The following is a 24,752-nucleotide window of genomic DNA, read 5'->3' on the forward strand; positions in this document are numbered from 1 at the left end:
ATTGGCCGGAAAGATACTCGGTCGCGAAAGAAAGAGAGAGAGAGAGAGAGAGAAAGAGAAAGAGAAAGAGAAAGGAATTCGAATGCCCCTCAATTGATTTAGCGTGAATTGGAGTGTTTATTTTATTATCGCGCCTTGCCGTGTTGTTTATTAGGTTACGTTTCCATCGAGTCATAAATTGGAAGACTGTTTTACGTCTTTTAGATTTATATATTAAGTGTCTAATTATGTAAGAGATTTAATTAACGATGAAAGTTAAAATGTAATCAGTTATTCAATATTAAATTAAAACATAATGTAAATATAAGTAAAGTAATAAAATTATAAATTTATATTAGAAATTATTTAAATAAGTTATTAATTGAAATTAATTATTTATTATTTTATATATAAAAAAAAATTCTAGTCATAAAATGAAGTAAATAAAATAAAACACAAATTGTGAAATAATTATAATATATAAATTTATCTATATAATAAAATATATTTATTAATAGTAAAACGGTATCTTGACAAGAATAAAAAATATATTCTACTATAAAGTTAATGAAGTATGAACTTCACCAAATAATAACAAGTAATGATTTAATCAATTTTCAGAAAGCTCAACAGAAACTTAAACTTTATATTTTTTTGATAAAGACAAACATATTCTTATAAATAAAAAACTTGCTTTTAAAAATAAAAATATGTGAAGTAGGCGTTTGTTATTTTATATAGTAAAATGTTCTATTTGGCGTTTATTATATATTTAAAAAAAAATAGATTCAAATACCAGATTATTATCATTAAACATATTATTTTGTTTTTAATAAGTGAAGTCTATCATAATAAAATGTGAAAATGAGGGAAAGAATACTGTCAAACAGAAACATTACGACTTTATTGTAACCTATTTCAAAATATTATTCATAATTATGACTCGCAATAATTACACTTATTATTAACACACTACTTTCCAATTTTGTCACATTATCAGATCCACAATTGATCAGAATCTGAATGCCCAACTAACAATATTTTACAGCCACAAATGACGCTCAACTCGTTCGCAATACGTTTTTGGATCAGAATGCGCAAAATGTTCAAGGAGAATTGGATCTCTATACTGGTTTGGATCATCCAAAAAGAATATCGGTTCTCCATAGTATGTTCCCACTTCCCATCCTTCAACATTTTTCATCAATTCTGTTTCGATGTCGCGATTACGTCTCATTTGTTTCAAGACACTGCATGAAAAAAAAGGAAAATGATTATAACTGACTCTATTACATTATGATATACATTTAGATATTTTAAATAAAGCAGCTTTTCAAATACATACTAATTCAGTAATCAAATTCATAATTGTGGTGAATGATCATTCAAGTATACTGGATTAGTATTACATTAAAGGTTGTCTTACATAAAATATCTAAATGCAGTAACATTTACTTAACTTTGACAATGAAATTTTATATATATATATATATATATATTCAATTAAATAACATGATAATATCATTATTAAGTAATTAATCGTTTAATAGATTGACATATCTTTACATTTCATGTTGCTAATTTTAGTAGCTTTTAATATGTACTAATCTGGCAAATGATCGAATTCACAATTAATTAAGGCTCCAATTGCACTAGCTTATATAAATATAGCGAATACTATATTTTAAATGAAAAATATACATCCTTACGCTCTATCTCGTTCTGCCACCAATGCTGCAAATAAAGCCAAACGTGCACTTCTCATCTCAATCTCTTGACGTCTAATCTGTTTGAAAGTTAGATAGTAGGCATACATTCCGCCGAACGTAGTGGCTAGGAAAAACGCAATTGTGCTTCTAGCTATAAAATTTCATTACATTATACATTTCATTACATATTACATAACCTGCCAATAAGGCAATCTTTGTATTAACTAGCCAATAAAATTTTCAATCAACTAATAAAATTAGTTACAGAAATATCTTTACCGCCGATAATGCTGCGTAATTTTATTCTTTCCGTTTGTATGGGACCATAGCCTCCTTTCGGTGGAAGATCCTGTACTCTTTTACCGTCTACTGTTGCATTCATCTTGTTCGTTTTCTTCTCAGCGACGATGTTTGAACTAGAATATCATTCAATGTGTGCCAAGAGCTTCAAAAACATTTGTTCATCTATAATCTGCTTTATTATGCTGATTACAACATATTATCTGCCAACACCTGCCAATACCGAGCAGATCGACAATCAATACTACCAACTAATTGACTATCGCAAATTACTGAGTACCGACTACCGAATTAACCGAATAGCAGTCCTGTAACAAATGTAAGGCTCTGCGTACAACGAGGGAAATATTAGGAATAGGACTAAATATTAAGATTTCAACCTATCAAAAACTATATATTCCGATGTAACCGGTTTCTGATAGATTGAAATCTCTGGCCAATTTTTTTCTTTCCTCTAGAGGTAATCCAGATATCTCGTTTATTCTAGGATCGGTATTGATAGTCGAGATTTCAAAACCGTCTTAAGTAATGTCTTAAGACGCTAATGCAGCCTTCTGATTGGTTTGTGACTTCTTAAGATCGTATTTAAGACTTGAATATAAGATCTGATTATGAATACCGACCCTAGTTTCCACCGAGGGTTTAATTCGACCAACTACTGTTACAGTCGAACAATAGGGGAATACTCGATTGTAGTTGGTTGGTTCTTACATTCTGATCCGGATTACATCCTCGGTGGAAACTAGGCCATGGATAAGGTTATCGCGACGAAGCTACGTTTCAAAATTTCCTCTCTGAGGAAAACTTTACTGGAAAAATATAGTACATGTAACGTATACTATATAGAGTAAAATCTTTCTCGGAGAGGAAGTTTTGGAACATAGCCCAAGAGAGATGAAAAAATTAGTTATTATTCCCTGTTTCTATTGTATATATTTTTCATGGGAGTTTCTCAACAAGCGACACTATATAATGGCTCCCGCACACAACGCGATAATACTTGCCGCGCGGCAGAAGTTGGCGTGATCAACGTATAGCCAATCAACGTATTGCTTGTTCGGTAAGTAATAGATATATAACTTAAGCCGAGTTCATACCTTGACGGAAAAACAGAAAGTGGAAAAGCGGAAGCTAATCAGAACTCGCGGAAAAACAAGCAGACAAGCGAAATGTATCCCCTACTACTACTGCGAGTTCCGATTGGCTTACGCTTTTCCGTTTTCCACTTTTCCGTCAAGGTGTGAACCCGACCTTATACCACGCGACAAAAGTTGAATGGCTTCTGCACACAGAACGCTGCAACACTTATTGCGCAGCAGAAATTGTCGCTAACCAATAATTCTTTGTTCTAAGAGTCGATTGAGTATTTTAAAATGAGATGAAAATTATAAAAATGAGCAAATTCACTAAAGGGCATTTTACAATGCGTTGCAAACATCTGTTGCTAGTTGAAACATTTATCGCGACAATCAATTATGCTTGTTCTACAATAAGGTCGTAAGCCGTAAGAAATTGGCCAGTCACAGTTAAGTGAGAAGAACGATCGATTATGATTGATTAATTTCTTACAGCTTACCTCTTACGACTCTATCCTAGAATAAGCCTTAGAAGCATTAATGATATTATTTATGCTTCTAATTGGTTGTCGCGATAAACGCTCTTAAGTGTTGACTAATTGAATTGTGAATTTCCTAATAAATTTTGCTCATTTTTGTAATTTTCATCTCATTTCGAGATACATAATCAACTCCTTTAAGTCTCACCATGCAAAACTTCTAGAAATAATGTAATATTACTTTGCCGCGTGGCAAAAGTTGGATTAAGTTCAACTTTTGTCGAACGGTGGAAATTATATATCTATTACTTCCGAGCAAGCGAGACGTTGATTGGCTATCGCGCCAACTTCGTCACGCGGCGAAGGTTGCTGCGTTCTGTGTGCAGGAGCCATAAGATCGGAATCAGATTATGCATTGAAGATTGAGATTAAAGATTAAAGATTGAAATTTCACCAATGAAGACAAAGAAATTTTGGCTTTTTTTGTTCTGATTGGTCAAACTTTAATCTTTCAATCTTCAATCTCATTCTTCAATGCGTAGTCTGATTTCAGTTTAAGGAGCTCCGCACAATAAAAAGAATAGGAAATGGAGAACAGAAAATAAGAATTTCAACCTATCAGAAATCATCATTATGGAATACACAGTTTCTGATAGGTTGAATTCTTCTCTGTTCCTTGTTTCTTTTATTGTGCGGACCCCTAAAATTTAATACGTAATACTTTTAAACAATTACAAAGATGTCTATTCTTATTGAGAAAGAAACGGCGAATGGTAAACAAATCGAGATAAAAAGTGCAACAAAAAACGATCTAGAAATTTTCATTCTTTTTTTCAACTGAAATGTAAAAACAGATATTATTTTGAATTTTATTTACCGAAAAATGGCTCAACAGTAAAAGTGAAAGGGAGTAATAATAACATAAAGATATTTTTTCACTTTTGAAGGTTTTTAAACGTCTTTTACCTTTATATATTATTTAAGTTACATTCCTACATTCTCTTCAAGGAAAATTTTACTCGATATAATAGGTATTCGGTATTACAATAATCATCCATTGAGTGTTCAATGAACTTTTTGTACCTGTTTGGTCTATATTTATAGATCTAACGAAATATAGCAATCAAATGCAGTTTGTTGTACCAACTACACTCAATGAGAAAAAAGCGAAGAATCTGAGTGCAAAAATGCAACGCAAATAAATTTTGAATTTGATCTTTTCTTTAGTACTTTTTCTTTTAATTCAAGTATTATGTATAATAATAATTATTATAAATTTATTAAGATATATATGAATAAAATTATGAGATTATGAGATGAGTGGACATGGAAAAACGCTGAACGCTATACTGGATGTGACGTCGACGACTCGACGTACATATACAATATAATCGCGCATCCGTTGTCTCGAAGCGGTTTTTCCATCACTGAGCTATCCCCTGATCGATAAACTCACTAGATTTCTAAAGTACCGCAAACTCGCATCATCCATTTTGACACGAAATGCGGCCATTTCAAATTTATGCATTTGTATTTATGTACTTATTTTGAAAAATAGATAAAAGCTGTCATGTACGTAAATAAATGTTTTTTAATTCATTTATTTATGATCAAAAATATATATAAAATGCTTAATTTATGTATTATTTAGTTTAATACAGATTTATTTGTGTAGAAATTTAATATATGTGAAAGTGCACGAAGAGAGTACAAGTAAGTACAGTTTAAAAGATAAATTACCAATCACAATGTTTGAAATCGTATACTATATGCACTTCAGCCACTTTAACGCGACATGTCTGAAATCAATTGCGGTACAGTACAATATTTTAGAAATCTAGTGACTTTTCCCGATCGAATGCGAATAGCTCCATCTGTGTGTCACGATACATAGTGGGATGCTTGCGGTTGATTGCATACTGAGACGATTCGTAAGAGATGGTGCTGAATGGAAAATATTGAGATCCTGCAGAATAGGGTATGTGAATTATAAGTGCAATAGCGTTTTCGACGCGCACGGATACGCGGACCGGGTTGGCCGAGGTATCCTCGTCGCGATCGGAGGACGCGTACGCAGCCAGCATCTGTCGCTCCTGGTCACTTTGGGCCACTAGAAGATGTGGCTCGCGTATAATGTCATCGCCGTTGTCCCCGAAATTTATAATTTCTTCCGTTTCTAGCACACTCTCATTAACTTGTCCGCCTGCTCTCATCTTCCCGCTCATGAGAAGTGACTCGAATTTGCATTTTTCGAAGGTAAAAGACACGCTCAAGATACATAGTTTACTTTCTACGATTCCTTCGATAAGAAGCGCGATGTGCGAAGCACTGTTTCGAGTGTGAAATACGTTACGAGTCGTATGTATGTGGCTCTTGCTACTTTCGGGGAAAGGATTGGTCTCGCCGAACACATTGCATTAATGAAGCTTAAGACTTTTTCGTGATTTATGTGAGATTGATAGATTATAACATTATGTTTGAATAAAAAAATAGACATTCCGGGAATTGGAGAAATTAATAGCAGATAGAAAATGCTTTATGAAAATTTTAGTAACAGTTCTTATTTATGAAAGTACCTAAGATCATTTTATTTTTTTTTTTTATTGCTATGTAATATTGTTTACACAATAGTAGATTAGGATTATTTTTAGTTATATAATTACAGTTTCATAGGTACCTGTATAATGTAACTTTGTTTTATCTTGATATCTTAACTCAATAATGTTACTTTTAATATGTATTTTATAGGAAATACATATCATTCATTTGGTACAACAATAACAGAATTCAAAGATTGTCATTATTTTAGTTAATTGCAAAAAAAAGGAATGAGAATATTAAGAAAAAATAGAAAAACATTTTATAAGTACACGCTTTTATTTCTCTACGATTAATCGTGACATAAAAATTTCAAAATTAAAATTATAAAATTTTTATGATTTAAAATATTAAACTTATTTTCTGAAACTCTGTTTTTTTTTAAATTGTATTGCTGTATGGTAAATGAGCGATACGTTGTGTATTTATATAAGGTTATATAAAATATATTAGGTGTTGGAATTAATTCGTAGCGTTTTACAAGTGATGGGAAGTACTTTCATTAATGTATTTTTTAATGCTCATGTGAAATAAATATCATTCTTTCATTAAAAAACGCTACGAATTAATTCCAACACCTAATATATAAAAAAAAATTATAAAATAAAAAGAGTAATAAACAAAACTTTATTTTAGAGATTATATTTATATGAGTAACAGTGTGTACATTAAAGATCGAATAATTTTGATTAATCTTTAAAATTAAATATTTTTTATTAAAATCTATTTTTTTTAATTTAGTGATGTTTTATCTTCTGGAAAAGAAAGTAGAATGGTTCATTGAGCATTTTAAATACATTTAACTTCTTGTAATATAATTTATATTATTTTTCAATTAGGTATTTATACTTTTATCAAATATACTTTAAAAAATGGAGCCAGGAGTAATTCAAGAGAAGCCACTGCCTGCACGAGGCTTAAAACAAGTAAAGGTGGATAATTGGGGATCATTTTTTCTTCAACGACTTCAGACTCTTTACTTGGAGGAACAATTTCTTGATCTTAAAATTAAATTTCCTACAAGTAATATTACTGTACAGGTATAAATAACGTTTATATTTTTATTGATATAAAATAATGATATAAAAAAATAATTTGGAACATATATTTTTTAAAATATTATCAATAGTATTATTAATACAAATTTCTTCAGGCCCATCGACTTGTAGTAACAACATGTACAGACTATTTTATGCAACTTGAAGAACAGCAGAAAGAACAAGATGAAAATTTTAATGGTGTAATTATTATGCCTTCAGATATGCCTTATGAGTGTGTTAAATCTATTATAAGGTATGTTTTAATATTTATTGCTTTGATATATTAAATATCGATTTCTGAAATTAAAATTCCTAGATCACAATTCACTTCGTCCCCTTTCACTTACAATCTTTAATATTCCAATCAATTTCTCATAAAATCGAGGTATACATGAAACAAGAGTCAAGTTCAAACTCCAAATCCATTGCCTACAAATTAATTACTTTCACACATAGATATCCTTATTTATGTTTTAATATTCACCACAACATTTTTTTCATTTATTGAATTAATTAATTACATATTCATATATAGTTTTATGTATACTGGACAATTGGAATATTGGACATCAGAGCAACATGCTTTGTATCGTACAGCGCAAAAGATGAATATGACAGTCCTAACAAAGTTGCTCGACGCTCAATTTAACACAAGCAAAATGCAAGATGATGTGGCAAAAACATCTTCGCGTCCAGTTATAGCCGTCACAAAACCTTCAACTCCAATTGCAAAAACAATTACCAGCTCCACCAGTTCGGCATCAAACATATCTGGGCAAACATTGCCAGGTAGAAAGTATGTATTCCATAAGTAATGTTGCAAACATACTTAATTTTGTGATAATAAAATGTATCAATAATCTTTATTTTTAAAGGCTTCCCATATGGAAAAGAAAACTGGATGAATCTCCACCTACACCAGCGAATTATGAAGTACGAACATTCCACAGTACATCTTCAACACATAAAGAGGCGACTCCTGGCCCATCCAGATTTGATCTTCCAGAAGCAGATGATATTGCTTTGGGAGTATTTTCTTCATTCGATGATATTACATATAATACAAAACCTATTGTTCAAGCTTGCGATGCATATAAAAAAGACAACTCTCTTAAAGGTTCGCCTGACAGAGATAGTAAAAACGATTCAACTGAAGATGAGGACGAAGATAATCAAGGAAGCGAAAAGAACTTAAGAGACACAAATTCAGATGATGATTGGAATATATCGAAGAATTATGAGAAATCTGAAGAAGGCTCATCTAAACGAGTACGTTTTGATTTGGAAGAAAAGGAAAATGTAGAAAAGCCTAAATCGAATCATCCGAATACCGATGATTCTATCAATAATCACGCAAAGATTATCAGAGAAGTATTAAAAAAATATCCCCATTTAGTAAAGAACAATAAAAATATTCGCTTGAAAATCATGCAGAAAGAAACAAAATCCTCTGAAAGTAATACTGCGTGCAAAACAAAAATATCTTACGTGGTTTTAAAATCCGATCATCTCTTGGCCACCAATAATGATGAAAATAATGATTCCAAGTGTAACGGCAGTATCGATGCCGAGACAGGTCCCTGGAAATGTAACAAATGCGATTTGGATGAGGAATATACGAATTATTATATGTACAGAAGACACATGCAGGATGTGCACGAGGAGAAATTTGATCCGAGGGTTTGCGAGCATTGCGGTTATAAGGCAACAAAGCGCAACATTCTGATGTATCATCTTTATACCAAGCACAACGTGCCACCGCCGAAGAGCATGAGTTTTCCGAAATGTCATGCCTGTTCATACATTGCCTTGTCAGAGACTCTGCTGGTGCGCCATCAGATAAATCATAATCATCGGCCTGCTGCGACCCGACATCACGCTTTACCTTCAGAGGATATTCAATGCAGTCAATGCAATCAGTCATTCAAGAATATTACTGAACTTACTACTCACGAATTGAACAGTGGACATGGAGGCATAACAGATGGTAAAGAGAAGGGTCATCGTTGTCCATACTGTGTCAAAGTGTTTGTGCGTTTGACAAATTTGCAAGTACATCTGGATTGCGCGCATAAAGAATTACAGAGGGACGCCATCGAGTCTCCTCCATCCGCACCTCCATTAGAACCATCATCTGAAGCGGAAGCTCTCAGCCACGTCGCCAGTGGTATAGCCGCTTCTCTTGGTGTCGGAGATACGGAGACGGAGACTGCTGCGGAAACGCAGGAAGAAGAAGAAACCATAGAGATTGTAAAAACTAATGGTAATCAGTACATTGTACCAGATGTGTTGGATGATATGGAACATAACATCAGTTACAGTACGCATGAAATAGATGGCCAGCACATGATTATGTTAGTTAATAATGACGAAAACTATCAGCATGATGAAAACAATCATCATCAGCAACCGCAACAGTTGGATATTGCCGATAATGAGCAGATAGTAATGCAAGGCACAGATGATGGTATGATTGTGTACATTCATGGTGCTGATGAGGCTGATTCTCGATCCTACGAGAGTTATCAGGCCGCCGAAGTTACACAGGAGACAGAAGAAATAGTAGAGGAGGTTGTCGAGGAAGTCGAAGAGGTAGTTATGGAGGAAGAGGAGGTACAGGAAGAAGAAGAGATGCCTCAACACATGTTAGAGGATTGTGCTGATAATCAAGTGGAAGAAGTAATACAATATGTTGAGGAACAGACAGAGATAGTAGAGTACGATGAGGAACAATGCAGCGAACAGAGCAATAGTATGGATGAGCAACAAGAATCTGTTATGATCATTGAGGAGGAACATGTCGAGGGCGAGGAAGATATGGAAGAAACTACTGATAAACAACATAAGAAAATACAAAGTTTTACTAATGAATGGGATGAAGACAGCGCGGGATTAACAGAATCATGAATACTGTAATATTGAATTTTTTTATTTGCTTGTGTAATATGTTATTAACTTTAATCATAATTGTTTAATTTTAAAGCGACGCTTTAATGGAGATTTTCATTTTATATTTTACTTTAGATGCTTTTCAGCAGAGACACGGATGACAATGTAACAGTGAATGATGATTATATCCTTGTCGTTTGTCGTTAAATAAAACTGAAACTGCTTACAGAGTATCTCTTGCTGAAAGGCATCATTTATCTATGTAATGTTTGTTGATAATGAACAGTTATACAATAGGCGCAATACAGCCATACCGATTTTACCACACATATATTTAGCAGTAAGCCCACAAAATTAATCAAATTACATTTAAAATTACCGGCAGGAGTGGTATTATTGAAGATTATTGTATGAGCTTGTAATACATGAATTCTATCGTTGCATCGACACAGATTAGATTATTTTGTTTTAATATATATTGAAATATATATATTTTAAAACGCGAAAAAGTGTAAGATCTCGATTATGAGATTATTATACAGCGATAGCACTTCTAAGAGCCTGAGATAAGAATCTGTAACCTTTAAACTTGCGATTTTTTTTCAAATATAAATATGTTCATATATGTATATGTAGCTTATTAATATAATCTAAATTAGGAGCCATTTCGATCAAGTCCGCGATTAATTTTAATCGACAATTAACTCGATTGACAAAATCATATCTCTAATATACAGTTTAGCATTCTTAATGTTTTTTCGGTATATTAAAGCCTGTTCTACAATGTGCTTTTTGATTCCTGTTTCTTGCCTTTTGTTATCTTTTACATCTTGTTTTTTTGTTCCTTATCCAGTTTTTTGTTTTATATCGCTCGAGATAAAAGTTAACGAACTTCGAAAGAAATAAGAAATAGCAAAAAATACAATTATTGATGAAACAGTTACAAAGGAGAAAAAAACAAAAGATAAAAAATAAGAAACAGTAAACAAAAAGCACATATAGAATAGGCTTAAAAAGATATAGTTCCATTAATTAATTTAATAATTTTTTTCGTACTAATACAATAATTAATTAAGTTAATCGGAGTTGATCGAAATGGTCTTAATTTATAAATTTATTTCATGAGAATACGCGCATTAGATATGTTAAAGATATATATTGGTGACCAATCACGTAGTTTTTTTAAATACTATTCTGCAGAATGAAAATATATATCACGTTTAAAAGAAATCTTGAGAACGAATGTTCCTTCCAAATACCGCCTGTAATCTTTTATACTGCAATCGATAATAAATAGTAATTTTTACAATTAAGAGGCGAAAGCTATAATGAAAATAAAATTCTTAGATTATAAGCACATAATGTTTTGTGTTTTGGATTGTGCACAATTATATGGAAAAGTATAAATAAATAAATGCAATATATATTATACTTAAATATTCATATCGCAAGTACGAAATAGACGTTTTTTTTCCACGTTCGCAACATTTTTTAGTACATTTTGTTTCGTGCATAATATATACGCATGATGCATCGTTTACAAACATAAGTTATGTATTATGTGTATCATACGTGAAACGAAATGTTTATTTTTTATTGCTGAACTAAAATTTTTTTCGTAAAATTTCAAATATACTTATTTCGCTTTAAGTACATGTATACGGTGTATACTAAGAGCTGCGGTTGCGTTCCATTGTAAGTTTGCAACGCAGTCGTCGGAACGCTAATTCAGGCTGTAAAAGCAGACCTTTTATCTCATCCTAACCTGAATTCGAAGCTTCTAGTTATTTTTTAATATAGACATCCGTGGAATACTTCTCGAAGAAATATTTGAAAGTTTAATATTCGTAAAAGAGTCAATAAATTCGTAATCAAATGTGGTGGCTTTGTCATAATCTTTATAAAGTAAAATAAATTTGCGAAAATATGAATGGTCGTATCGCCCCGAGCAAATCGACAGTTTATGTGTCAAATCTGCCGTATTCATTCACCAACAATGATATACATCAGCTGCTGGAAAGTTACGGCAAAATTGTTAAGTAAGATATAATTATTTTTATTTAAATTTATCGCGTCAAATCTACACATATACCATATTAATATTACGTCGTTTATTCACAGAGTAACGATAATGAAAGATAAAGTAACGCGTCGTAGTCGCGGCGTTGCCTTTGTCCAATTTCTTAGGATAGACGAAGCCGTATCTTGTGCGAAACGTCTCAATAACACAAAGGTAGATAAATTTTAATTAATTTATTTTTCTGATCGGTTGACTTCACATCGATGATGTTTAAACTATCATATCACTTTGCATAGTTCATAATTTGATCGCTCATGCATTTTTTCTGTGGTAATCTATTTTCATAACTCATTGTAAAGAAATGTATTATATAATCAACTTTATAATAAATTAAATAATTTTTCTATTTTCTATTTAAATAAACCTAAAATAGAAAGTTAAAAAATTTCAATGTGAAACATTTAATTTACATAGAATTGTTCTAGTGAGGAATTGAAGTTCATTCATCTGTGCCTTTTCTTAATTTCAGAAAGAGAAGACATGATGAGACCATAATTTTTAATAAAATTAATACATATTTTTTATGTATTATTAACGTCCTCTTCCTTTTTTTTTGATTGTTAGGTATATGGTCGCACTGTAAAAAGTTCAATAGCAATTGACAATGGTCGCAGCACTGAATTCCTACGTCGTAGGGATTATCCTGACAAATCGCGGTGCTATGAATGTGGACAGGAAGGACATTTGTCATATCGCTGCAACAACAACACACTTGGTCCTAGGGTAGAACCAAGAAAGAAAATTAGGATGCGAAAGAGAAAATTAGGATACCAAAAAATTTGTAATAAAAATTATTTTGATAGTGACAGTGGTAGTGATGAAGCAACAAAAAAACATGATTTCGACGATGTTAATGATATTACAGAAGAAGAACCAGAAACGCTAAGTGCCGTTATTGCACTTGAGGTATAATCATGATTTTTTAATTAAATTTTTAATTAAAATTTGAAAAGAGAAGAATGAACAAATTAAATTTTTGTAGATTAAAAATTATAATACATCATAAAAACGAACGTGGTTATAATTCAAAACGTATAAAAAGAAGAGCATAAAAAACCACCGCACAAGTTATAGTTTGTGATATTTAATTATCATTACATTAATTAAAACATTAGACGCTTCGGCCACAATCTGGCCATCCTCAGTAAATTCACAATATTCTTAAAACGCAGAGTTACATATAGCTGACATTAAATTCAACCGTGAATATATGTGAAGATCATATGTGAAGATGTCTCGTACAATAATGTTACACCGCCAATTATCATATCACGGAAAGAATTTCCAGATTCTAATTTAACAAATTTGCGTATCATTAATATTTTCTAATCGAAATGTGTAATAAGAATAGAATCATTACCTGTTTTACAGCAAAAAAATATAATGATGAATCTCAAGTACATCTTTTGCACAGATGGAAATTCGTCGTGACATTGTGTGTTATTATTTGTCATATCATATATTTTACCACTATTTATATATATGAGTCAAAAGTTTAAAAAGTTCTAGAATTATTTATTAAGTGTGAGAGAGATCTTTCTTAAGAAGAGACAGATAAACATCAGGCAAACCTTCAGTGTCACTTTGCTTATTGATACCACTTATTTGACCTTTTATGTATATCATTTCAGAAATTCTTCTTTTCATTAATGATTGTTCTATGTCTAAAATTCTTAGGTTATCCCAATCCAATTCATGCATCTCATTCAACTGGTGACGTGAAACCACTGACATCTCGGAAATGGATTTTCTTATGTCAGCCTTACGTTCTTTTATACGAGTTTTTAATTTCTTTTTTGTTTGGCCAACATAAGAAGACACAATTTAAACAATTAATTTTGTAGACTACTCCACGATGGTCATCCTTAAGCAAAGGATCTTTTCCAGTTTTTATTTAAATGTATTCATTTTATTCATAGGTTTATAAGCTATATTAAAGCCATGAATATGTGAAAGTTTTTTGAATTTTTCAGATACTTTGCTTAAATATGGTATAAACTATATGGCACAAATTATAACTTGTGTGGTGGTTTTTTATGCTCTTCTTTTTATACGTTAAAAATTCTAACTCTTACTCAAATTTTTTATTTTATATTTCAGCAAAGACGGACAGAAATGGAACGCAGAAAAACAGATGGATACGATAGAAAAGAGACTGTACCAAAAAAACGTTATAAAAAGAATAATTATTTCAGTGATGAAGAGGATTTTAGCGAATAATACGTATATTATATGAAATAATATTAAATCTCGAAGGTATTATATATTGATAAATGTATATAAATATAAATAGTATCGCTTTTGTTTCCCAAGTACAAAGTACTTTCAAGCTATAATAAAAAATACTCCAAATGTATTCTTAATTTAATTTTACTGTTAGCATGGCAGGAATATTAATCAAATATTTTTAACATATTTAGAGAAATTTTGTTTTTTTTTCATATAAGCTTTGAACTTAACACTTTTAACAAATAAGATAAATCGCAACTATCAAGTAATAATATTAATTACAATAGCATTTGATACAATTATACATACACATATATACATGTATATGTGTAAGTATGTTTATGTATGTATACATACACATACAGAATGTCCCAAGTTAATCAAATTTTCATCTGTTTTGTAAAAAGGAGAAAAAAAATCTTTTAATTTAAAAAATATTAGTTTTAGTAAAAATTAAACTGTATTATTTTGCTGCTCTCACATTTTAAATATTAGTAATCTTGATAATGCAACAAAAATTAAATTCTGCTGTGAAAAGATTTATTTAAAGATTAGTATATGTTTATTTGTGTCAAAAAATAAATATGGTTTGCGGTTAATAATCGTTTATTTTTAGTAATTTATAATTAGCGTTTTATTAAGGAAAAATTAATCTCAATTTGTTTAAAGAACTTACAGAAACTATCTTGAGACAAGCTGTATATATTTCAGTGGACATACACAATTTATTATATATGAGATATATTCGTTTCTGCATAATCCATTATAATTTAATATTAGAAAATATTAAACAAAATAAAAAAAAATTTAGGCGCGACGTATAATGTAACGATCTTTTATCTTCCAGCTGAATGAATAAACAAATTTAATATAACGACATAATCATAAAAATGTACAGTATATTCACATACTAATCCTATATTGAGGATATGAATGTATCACATTTAATTTATGATACTATTTTTCAGTCCAACGAGTTTGCATTTTAAATACTTAAAGCAAGATTACTGCAGTCTATGACGCATACAATTAGACTATACAAGATTATGTAACAAAATTAAAATCTGTGTTTTCTTGTCTATGTCAGTCACATCCAGAATTTGAAATTAGTACTATAATCAAGCGCTGTGTCACATTATTGTAAACACGCTTGAACTTTTTCGATCCATTCCTGCGCCGTCGTTGCATCAGCAGCACAGAAGTTGTATGTTCGTCTGTTTGTACGAAGCTGTAAAGAAAATGATTCTATCATGTTTGTAATATATGACAAAAAAATTATATTTCAATAGTATCATACAAAAATGAATTAATTTACAAAATTGAAAAAAGTTAAAGATCATGGAAATTTGTGTCTTAATTAAACTCAATTTACTTGAAATTATTAATGTTGAAAAGTTAATACAATTTTTTATAAAACATTGTATTTAAATCGTGTATGTTTTTCTATTAAAGTAAAATATATGCTCACATCAAAGAAGGATTTATCATCCGTTTTCTTTGGTGGTCCGGGCATCGGCGCAGCTGGAGTGACAGACACCACCTCAGCCAAATCTGTATACCAATAATATGTGATTTTGTAACACATACCTTGCCTACTTTCAAACTTTTCTCTTGTAGTATTTTATTTATTTATTTATTTTTTAGTTTAATTACATACCTATATATCCTTTACAGTGCGAGTCTTCCACTGCGTCGTAATATCTCAGTTGATGCTTTATAGAATCTAGTACGAACCATCTTTGTTTCCAGCCCTTTAATAGAGCTCCCCGTTTATAAAGATAGCCCTCGTGCGTTCTATTTTCCGCCACATTACTCGAAAATTGTTCGTAATATTGCTGGGAAGAAGTTTGTATAGTTGTTACACCTGCAAGGAAAAGCTTATATTATATAAAATAGCGAAAGTTTGAAAATTATAAAGTTGCTGCTATGAAGATATATGTGAGAAACGCTTAATTAATCCGTTCAAATTAATGAAATCAGCTCATACTAGAGTTTACACTTCCGTTATCGCCACCGCTTCTCGTAAGTGTGTGAGTTTGGAGATTATCCGTCACAGCCTTATATTTTGTGCAATTCTTTGGCACAGCATCCGCGCATTTGTCATGACACACGTGACCGCAATCGATGCATCTTAATCCAGCCTTCACTGGACCCCATAATACGCCGGAACACGCATCGCAATGAGTCGGTGTAGCAGAATCTAATCGTTCGAACCTTTGGCAAACGTTCACATTAACGATATGTTTAACCAATTTGAGCAAATTGTGCAAATCGACATTAACGATACCTATGTGGATGTGCATACACAGAGCCTTCGTTTCCGGTAGTGCTTCCGCCGGCAAGTTTGCCGCGTAATAATAGTTCTAAAGTAGAACGTTTATGAATCAATCGACCGTGGTACCGTACAAGTGCGGTGCTGAATGACGCGTGCCGCTAGAAACAAAGAAAATCATCACGAATGGGGGCTTTACAAGTTATATCGAATATATTCAAACTGTAACACAAAGTCTCGAGGTATCATTAATACATCACTATAAATTCAATAAATATTTCATATATTCTTTTTTCTCATTGCAAAGGTAATATAAAATAATATCTAATAGTAAAATGCATTATCAATCTGCTTTTTAACAATTATTTAACAGGATTTATTGATAATTGATAAATGAATCCTCATATGATTTAATTCGTAATGCTTCAACAAAGTCTAATAAAGATTATACAATAGTATATATAATCATATATATTTTATTTTCTTGCGATGATACTCGCAAAACTATCTTGGCAAGAATAAAGAATTTCTTGTACGAATATTCCGTTGCGACTTACAGCAAGAGAATCGGTGTTGGGTAATTCGAGTTTATCCCAGAGTACTTTCCATTTTTGCGGTAAATGTCCCAATTCGGTTTCCAACTTGTGAATTTCTTCTAAAAGATGCGAAAACTGATCGGGCACCATTGTGCTGACTCCGTCGTATCTACGAAAAAGATTGTGATTTATAACTTGATAATTTCTTTGAGAGCGTTAAATGTGGCATTTGAAGTAATAATTACCCCTGAGTGACCACTTTACGATTGCTCTTAACCACGCCATCCGCAGCTTCGGCCTCTTCCTCCTGCTGGGAGTCCTGTTGCAGCACTTCCAGATCGTATGCCGGACCATGTGCCAGTTCTTCTTCCAAGTAAAACTGCCAGATGTCTAGACTCGGTAGATGGGACACTGGTCGCAGAATAGGATTCTCCGTGTTCGGTGTGTACATAAAATTATAAAATAACGGACATCTCGCATGTTGCTTCTCTATGTAATCGAATATACTCTGCCCGAGATTGCAGCCAAGTGTTTGTTTGTTTGTTCCCGCTAGTCTACCGCCAGGATAAATCGTGTCGTCATCGCTACCGGTGTCCACGCCCTTGTGATGACTCGTTAAGGAACCTCTTTTATCTTCGATGGCGGTAATACCGCACTCTACTCTGTCAAATTCGCAATCCAACAGAAATGTACGAAAGCGGCAGGACACCGAATGATAAGCTAAGAACTTTAAATAGTATTCGTTGAATTCAAAGGCCAGAGGAAATTGTTTCTGTATCTGATGCACTATATCCAGGAACTGTAGAAACGTAGGCGTGAAGTTTGTCGTTTGCGAATTCGCAGCAAGATTGCTCCTGTGGCCGAATCTATGCCCGAATCCGAGCCACTCCTTTTCGATTAAGGTCCTAAAGCCGTCGATTGTTCGATAATGTGGATCGAGACACACCTGCGCTATGGAGCAAACGGTGGTTGTTGTGTCCCAACCATCTTCCAGACAAACAGCTACTGACGAGCCCTGCATATCCATGAGGTCTATGACTGCTCCCGCTAGTTGCATCAGGCTCTGCAATTGCTGCAACCACTCCGAACTCTCGATGAGTCTGTAGAAACTCTGATCTGGTTCTACATTAGGCGAACTAGGCACGCACGCTCGCATCAGCTTCTTAAATGCAGCTTTCGTATGCCTCACATCATAATATTCTACCGGAATGAAATCCGTCTTGGGGGTAGATTCTGCTTTCACACCTTTCATATGCGCCTTTTCACCTAGAATGTAGAGAGCGGCGCGTTGAAATGTATGGACACATTCCGTACCGCTGTCAGAATCCGCTGAATGTCTGACAGTTCCGCGCTGGTGATGAACTGAAGTTAAGGAAGCTTGGGAATTGTGTCGTTTGTCCTTCAGAGAACCCCATCGACCGAAATTCTTGGGACCTTTGCCGCCCGACGAACTGAGAGTGCCTAGGGGCTTGTTGAATGGATTGCGGCGCGATTGTTCAGGCGTGGCATTACGATCTTCTGCTGCTAGTAATAAAGAATCTATACTTAGAGAGCTGTCGGACATTCCCCAAGCGGAACCTTGCCGCAATACGGAAAGCGGTGTCACAGCAACAAGGGCCATCATATATTTCTCCTGTTCCAGAGAGGAAGTGGTCTCTGAGGATGTAGTCTTTAGATTACTGCCGGAGGTCGGATGGGCTTTCAGCATGCCCATTACGCCTTTTCCATGATAACCCGCGCCTCTAATTAGCAATGCTTTTGTTCGTGGATGTCTCCAGGTGACGACTGGCATTCTACTGTGACGATGAAGTCTGCAGAATCGCCGAATGCTTTCGTCTGACACGGAAGTTGGCACAATCAGAAGTGCAGGATAGCTTCGACAAATCATGTAGGCGCAATTCACCGAAGTCAATCGGAAGGGTTCATTACGACGATTGTTATGTGGCCCGTTTGAATAGAGACCCAGTCGGTACCAGTCTCTGACGTAGCTACGCTCAGACAAACGTTCGAGGGTCTTGGCGTCAGTCGGTGGTTGTGTCACCACGCCAGGTATCTCGAAATCGTCTACACTGAGATCGTCATCGTGACTGAGCTCATTGCTGTCGGTCATCGGTAAACTCATTCGTCCAGGCGACGTCATGTACTTGTTGTTGCTGTTGATAAGATTCATATTCGGCAGAACATACTTTTGCCGCTTGGACGATTGTTTCGGTTTAAAACCTGCCTTTCGCGCAGTTTTCAATAGCGTTTTTTTCGCAAACCCCTTTAGAGTAGCATTTTTTTCCTTGCCCTTGTGATGCGCTGTTTGTGTAACCAAGACTTGACCATTAAACGCGAAATGATGGAAGATGTGTGGCGGATATCTAGCTTTGTGAACTAATTTCCTCAGAGTGTCGATATTCTCCGGTGTAACCTCCTCGTCAAAGGCCAATTTTATCAACTGGAACGTACAAGAACGTAATTGCAGGCCTTCTTGAAGACATTGATCCAAGTGCGCCAGATGTTGCACAGCGACACGCTTCTCTTTAGTCAAAGACGTCACAGGAAAAGCACGGACGACTAATTGTTCGCAGGCAAACGGATCACAAGGTATACCCTTGAACACTATTCTATAATTCGTAAGGAAGATTGCACCTTCGGCTGGCAAGAGAGGCGGTATCTTGGGTAATCCTGAGGAACTCTCCTCCCTACCGTCCGGCAGCAGGTAAACCCGCAAGCCATCCATTATCACTTCCTCACCAGGCAACATGTTTGGTGTCAGGATCTTCGGTTTTTGTATCGGTGGCAGTCTCTTACTTTCCCTGTGGACTGCCTCGAGCGTCTCGATGTGCATGTGAACAACACCTGGAACCATTTGATGTAGACAACGCACGTGCTCGGCACTAACGCCGCCCTCGGTACACACGCGATCGACGAATCGCGAAACCATCCGAATGACGGCACTGCCGGTTTCACCTGGATCAGTCTCTTCGAATCCTGATTCGGCGTCGCCGCTGTCACTCGCCACGCTATTCGTGATACTATTACTGGCGCGTTCCTCGTCGTAAATATGATCCTGACGATGCGTTTTTGAACCAATGTCTAACGGCACTAGTAAATAGACCATTCTGTTGGCATAATGAATAGCCTGGCTGTACATAGTACTCTCTTCACTATTCACGAGTTCTTTCTGCTTCTCGAGATCGATGGACTGCCAGATACGCATCTGATCCGCAGCTATCTCTAACGCCGAGGGTTCCTGAGCTTGATAGATGGAATATCGGTCGCGGTATGGAAACTCTTTACCATCTCGTGGACTGATAGGACTTAGAATACCGTCGTTCATGAGTCTAGGCGGTGAATTATCACCTGGCAGATACAAACGTTTGATGTCTTTCTGCACGTCTAAATAAAAAGCGTCTTCCCAAAACTGTTGATTCTGCCATACCGGATGCTCCTGGATGCAGGTGTATGCGAATTGAATTACGCCGGTGCATAACTTCCTGCAAAACGCGGTGGCGAGCGGCAATAGTGCAGCGGCAACTCCGTGCTCATCCATCGATGAATCGTCTTGCAGCGCGCAATTCATCAGACGTACTACTAGATCGAATTGCTGATGCTCCAACATAGCCTTATTTCCAACCACATGCTGTGACAACTCCATGCAGAGTGCCAATCGAGCAGCTTTACTTTTTAAAGCTCGCAAGACGGCTGGAAACGTTTTGCGAGCATCCGAAATCTTATTTTCGAATATACAATTGATACAATTGCGTAATACTTCTAATCTACGAGCTGAATTGCTAACTAGGTGTCTAGTGTCATGAACAAATGAAATGTGTGGACCTATAGGCACGATGCGAGGTTGAATCGGCCGTAAGGATGACAATCTGACTTTAAGATTATTCTTCGCAAGACCTTCATCGATGATCGCTTGAACCTGCTCCGGATTGATACGTGGCAAGAGAGGCTGATGAATCCTCGCAAACGCTCCTTCGGGTGGCTTCAAGATTTTCTGTACGTACGGTTGAGGATTCGGATTTTCGTTCAAGTATAACTGTTGAGCTAGTTCTTGGATATGTGTCAAGATGACTCGATGATCCTGCGTTTCCTGCTTCAGCTGATCACTCAAATTACTGTATAATTCATCCCACACATCGCAAGGTCTCCACGGTGGACCTCTTTCTGCGATAAAAGATGTAAAAAACATACAATCCAGAACTCTCGTAGTGAAGTCGCAGTCGGTTAAACCTCTCTCTCCTAGAAACGCGGCTTTGTGAAAAGTGATAACAGGTTTCGGGTGTATTCGTATCAACGTCAGACAGCTACGGTATCCTTGCAACAATTGAGCAAAGGTTCTCATAAATACTGCCCTGAGTTCTTTATCGAGCATAGGAGAATGTGGAGCCCTGGTAGCAAGTGGAGGAAATGCGTAATCCGCGCATGCCAATTCTGGCTGCAACACTAGGGATAATGCATCTTGCGTCTGCGAGAGCAATGGTTCTGGTAGTAAAGCAAGCGAAACACCATCCGGAACTGTCAATGAACCTCCGTCCAGATCGGCGACTATTACATCCATCTGTAAACATAAAGATCGTAATAATAAGCGTTTGAATTAAAATGATTTTTCGAAATTATACATAAAAATTAATCTTACAAGTTCAGCAACTTCGTGTTTTAACGAACTGTGTACACCCATAATAAATGGTGTTGGAGTGCTGAGTATTTCAACTAAAGCCGCTGGCAAAAGAGGAATGTAAACATGTGAATATCTGAACGGATACATCAACGCTGTTAGGGCACGACACCCTTCAGTCAGTCGAGAATAACTGGCAGAATGGAAAAGTATCTTATGCTCTGTCATAACTGCACAAAATAATACTAACACATTGCGAATACCTAGAAATAACATTATGTATCAAATAATTACATTATATATATATATATATATATATATATATATATATATCGACAGTTAATTATTGCAAATTGCGTGCTTTGTTACATTCTTACCTAATTGCTGAAATAATAAATTTACACTAGTATGAGTTATAGGAAGAGAAGGACTAATTGGTGGTTGAAGCGCCTGCCGATCCCCTGCTCCAATGCTGAATCGTACCTGTGGCCCACCAGCAGGAGGTACTTGGATACATCCTAATATGTTTCCAACTAACGTCTCTAATGGTATACCAAGATTTTCTACGTACACCGTGTATATAATGCCAAGACAGTTCTACAAGAATAAGAAATCATTATTAAAGTGATGAAAAGCACAGCTGATGAGGTATTAATTATGGGTCTGTTTTTTATTCCTGCACTAAAACTTTCTCGTTTTCGCCAAATATTAAACATATACCTATTTTACTTTAAGTTTTTAAAAATGTATACTAGTTCAGCTATAGGAAACAGATCTTACATAAAATGTACAAATATACTCTAAAACTACTATAAAATGTATAATATATTTACATACTCTAAATGTTTCTATGTAATCGAGTCTGGAAACCAGCACCAGACATTTAGGTGCGTACATAATGCTATGATGTGCAATGGCGGGTATTGCCCTGACCAAGGGGCGACTATCTCCATCTACGGGATCTTCTTCCTCGTCCACAGGTTTACTTGGCACGATCGATACGGTTTCGTTGAAGCACATGCAAGCGCAATAATGTCGATTTGCATCTATATCTGTCAATATTGAAACAAAAAAGCGTGGCTCTTGCCTTTCCGTTGATAAAGCCCATCCTTGTGGTTGACAAAACTATAAGACAGTACATGAGTAAATAACATGATAATGTAACGAATCTTCAAAAAGAAATAGTTTTACCCATTCTATTCCTTCAATGAAAGGTGTATCTGGCCAATCTTTCTCTGGAAATCGTTGTAATATAACTCCACTACTTACACCACCTCCTATAATGACAACACATGCATATAAACAAATGCATGGATTATATATTTGTTGATGCTAGCTAATGCAACAATAATTACAGATCAGCCAAGAATTTGCTGTATATATAGAGAGTTAAACTATGGCTACTTTCCTTTTAGGAGATACAGTCAATATAAGTGTTATTTTGTCTTATATGGGATGTTATGAAATGCTTTTCAGCAAGAGATATAGTTGACACAGTATAATACATCGAATCATTACATCCTTATTGTTTGTTAATGTTAAACAAAAATGAAATGTCTTATTGTATTACTGTATCATTTGTTTTCTGAAAAATATCAAAGAATAGAACCATATTTATATAGTTGTTTTACATTTTCACACAATACTGATTTTAAATTTATATATTATAATAATAGATAAAGATAATTATTATTATTTGCTTTGGTGACAAGGTTACTGTATAACAATACAGATTTATAATCTCATTTTTAATATTAGTTAAGACTCAATAAAACACATGGTCTCATGGTCAGATTATAGATAAAATCTCAGTTGAACCTTACTTGTCAGAATCAAAAGGAATGTGTATTCAATTGAAGTTATGACATCACAAATAAAAATTATCTAAGTTTTGATTAATAGAAAGCACTTGTGGATGCTTTCCAGCAAGAGATAAGGATGATACTAGTATAACACTACTTGTTTATTAACGTTAAACAAAGATGAAATGATCACTGTATCACCTTGTATCTCCTGCTAAAAAATCATATATCTCCTAAAAGGAAAGCAGTCTAAATCTGTTATTTTCAATACTTTATTTAACTTTTCTTAAGTGATCAATCTTTCTTCGATCTATTCTCTGTCTAGATATTATCATTAATTTTGATGGAAAAAATATAACAAAATCAGACTTTAGAAAATATTGAAGAACAGAAAAATGTTGAATGTAGAACCTAATGACGAATGTCAAGTGCATCTCGACAATGACTTACTTTCTTTCTCGTGATCGTAGCCGACCACGACAAAGTAGTCGGCTAACCGAGACATCTCGGTGTATTCGTGGGGCTGAGTGGGGGTGGTTGCGCTCAACATCCCACGTCGTGTTTGTTACACGTGATTTCATGGACTACGGCCTGCCTCGTCGTTGCGGTTCAGCAACTCGTTTTATCCTGCGTCAAAAACGTTAGAAGAGCGCATTAACGCGGGGATCGACGTGAGGATATTCCGGACATAGCTTTTGCGATTAGTTCCTCGTTACGATCTCTCTTGCGCTCTGTTAACGCACGAAAACGTCAACAAACGTCAAACCGTGGAGTTGCAGTAGTAACGTACCGAGATCTCGAGCATCCGCGTTAAGAGAAAAAAAAAAAGATATACACGAGCGGAAGAAATCTCGCGTGCACGGACACTTTGCGATCGTCGCGCACCTCGAGCGTATCTCAACAACACGACATCGCGCCCAATCGCGCCGCTACTGCCGTTGTTTCGCAACGTCCCAGGGACCCGCCGAATAACGATGCCACACCCCGAAACCTCAATCCATAACCTGCCAAACTCAAACGCCACATTGGGTGTTTGTTGAGCTCGCCTAGCACGGGCCGAAACATCCCACGATTACGAAAACCGAAGATGAGAAATCGCGTCGCCGCTGCTCCGACCGCTCCGACATTCGGACTTCGGCGTGATGTTTTTT

General features: G+C 34.9%; 4 protein-coding genes across 6 annotated transcripts; 2 read left to right on the plus strand and 2 right to left on the minus strand.

The window, feature by feature from the left end:
* Positions 1-856: 856 nt before the first annotated feature.
* ND-B16.6 (NADH dehydrogenase (ubiquinone) B16.6 subunit) lies at positions 857-2,311 on the minus strand. The gene is made up of 3 exons (XM_011058590.2): positions 1,968-2,311; positions 1,689-1,839; positions 857-1,229 (listed from the first exon to the last, which is right to left on the minus strand). The coding sequence occupies exons 1-3, from the start codon at positions 2,068-2,070 to the stop codon at positions 1,022-1,024; spliced, it is 462 nt and encodes a 153-aa protein (XP_011056892.1). The 5' UTR covers positions 2,071-2,311; the 3' UTR covers positions 857-1,021.
* Positions 2,312-5,396: 3,085 nt separating this feature from the next.
* Cp190 (centrosome-associated zinc finger protein CP190) lies at positions 5,397-11,300 on the plus strand. 2 transcript variants are annotated; one of them, XM_011058589.2, is made up of 6 exons: positions 5,397-5,521; positions 5,724-5,799; positions 6,981-7,181; positions 7,295-7,434; positions 7,717-7,977; positions 8,057-11,300. In XM_011058589.2, the coding sequence occupies exons 3-6, from the start codon at positions 7,014-7,016 to the stop codon at positions 10,086-10,088; spliced, it is 2,601 nt and encodes an 866-aa protein (XP_011056891.1). In that variant the 5' UTR covers positions 5,397-5,521; positions 5,724-5,799; positions 6,981-7,013; the 3' UTR covers positions 10,089-11,300. The 2 variants fall into 2 exon arrangements, with proteins under 2 accessions (XP_011056891.1, XP_087261237.1); XM_087405111.1 differs by lacking the exon at positions 5,724-5,799 and having other exon boundaries at positions 5,405-5,521.
* Positions 11,301-11,633: 333 nt separating this feature from the next.
* LOC105147519 (zinc finger CCHC-type and RNA-binding motif-containing protein 1) lies at positions 11,634-14,506 on the plus strand. Its single transcript, XM_011058588.2, has 4 exons — positions 11,634-12,109; positions 12,192-12,303; positions 12,715-13,056; positions 14,251-14,506. The coding sequence occupies exons 1-4, from the start codon at positions 11,997-11,999 to the stop codon at positions 14,368-14,370; spliced, it is 687 nt and encodes a 228-aa protein (XP_011056890.1). The 5' UTR covers positions 11,634-11,996; the 3' UTR covers positions 14,371-14,506.
* Positions 14,507-14,575: 69 nt separating this feature from the next.
* Positions 14,576-24,691, minus strand: Sbf (SET domain binding factor). Of its 2 annotated transcripts, XM_087405110.1 has the most exons (13): positions 24,392-24,691; positions 24,052-24,228; positions 22,991-23,076; positions 22,637-22,924; positions 22,177-22,396; positions 21,821-22,062; positions 17,433-21,742; positions 17,209-17,356; positions 16,667-16,812; positions 16,367-16,593; positions 16,037-16,243; positions 15,848-15,930; positions 14,576-15,607 (listed from the first exon to the last, which is right to left on the minus strand). In XM_087405110.1, the coding sequence occupies exons 2-13, from the start codon at positions 24,149-24,151 to the stop codon at positions 15,515-15,517; spliced, it is 6,150 nt and encodes a 2,049-aa protein (XP_087261236.1). In that variant the 5' UTR covers positions 24,152-24,228; positions 24,392-24,691; the 3' UTR covers positions 14,576-15,514. The 2 variants fall into 2 exon arrangements, with proteins under 2 accessions (XP_087261236.1, XP_087261235.1); XM_087405109.1 differs by having other exon boundaries at positions 24,052-24,691.
* Between the last annotated feature and the right edge of the window lie 61 nt (positions 24,692-24,752).

This window comes from Acromyrmex echinatior, chromosome 4 (assembly GCF_024713525.1).
Source record: "Acromyrmex echinatior isolate Ae372 chromosome 4, ASM2471352v2, whole genome shotgun sequence".
In the NCBI taxonomy this organism is placed as follows: domain Eukaryota; kingdom Metazoa; phylum Arthropoda; class Insecta; order Hymenoptera; family Formicidae; genus Acromyrmex; species Acromyrmex echinatior.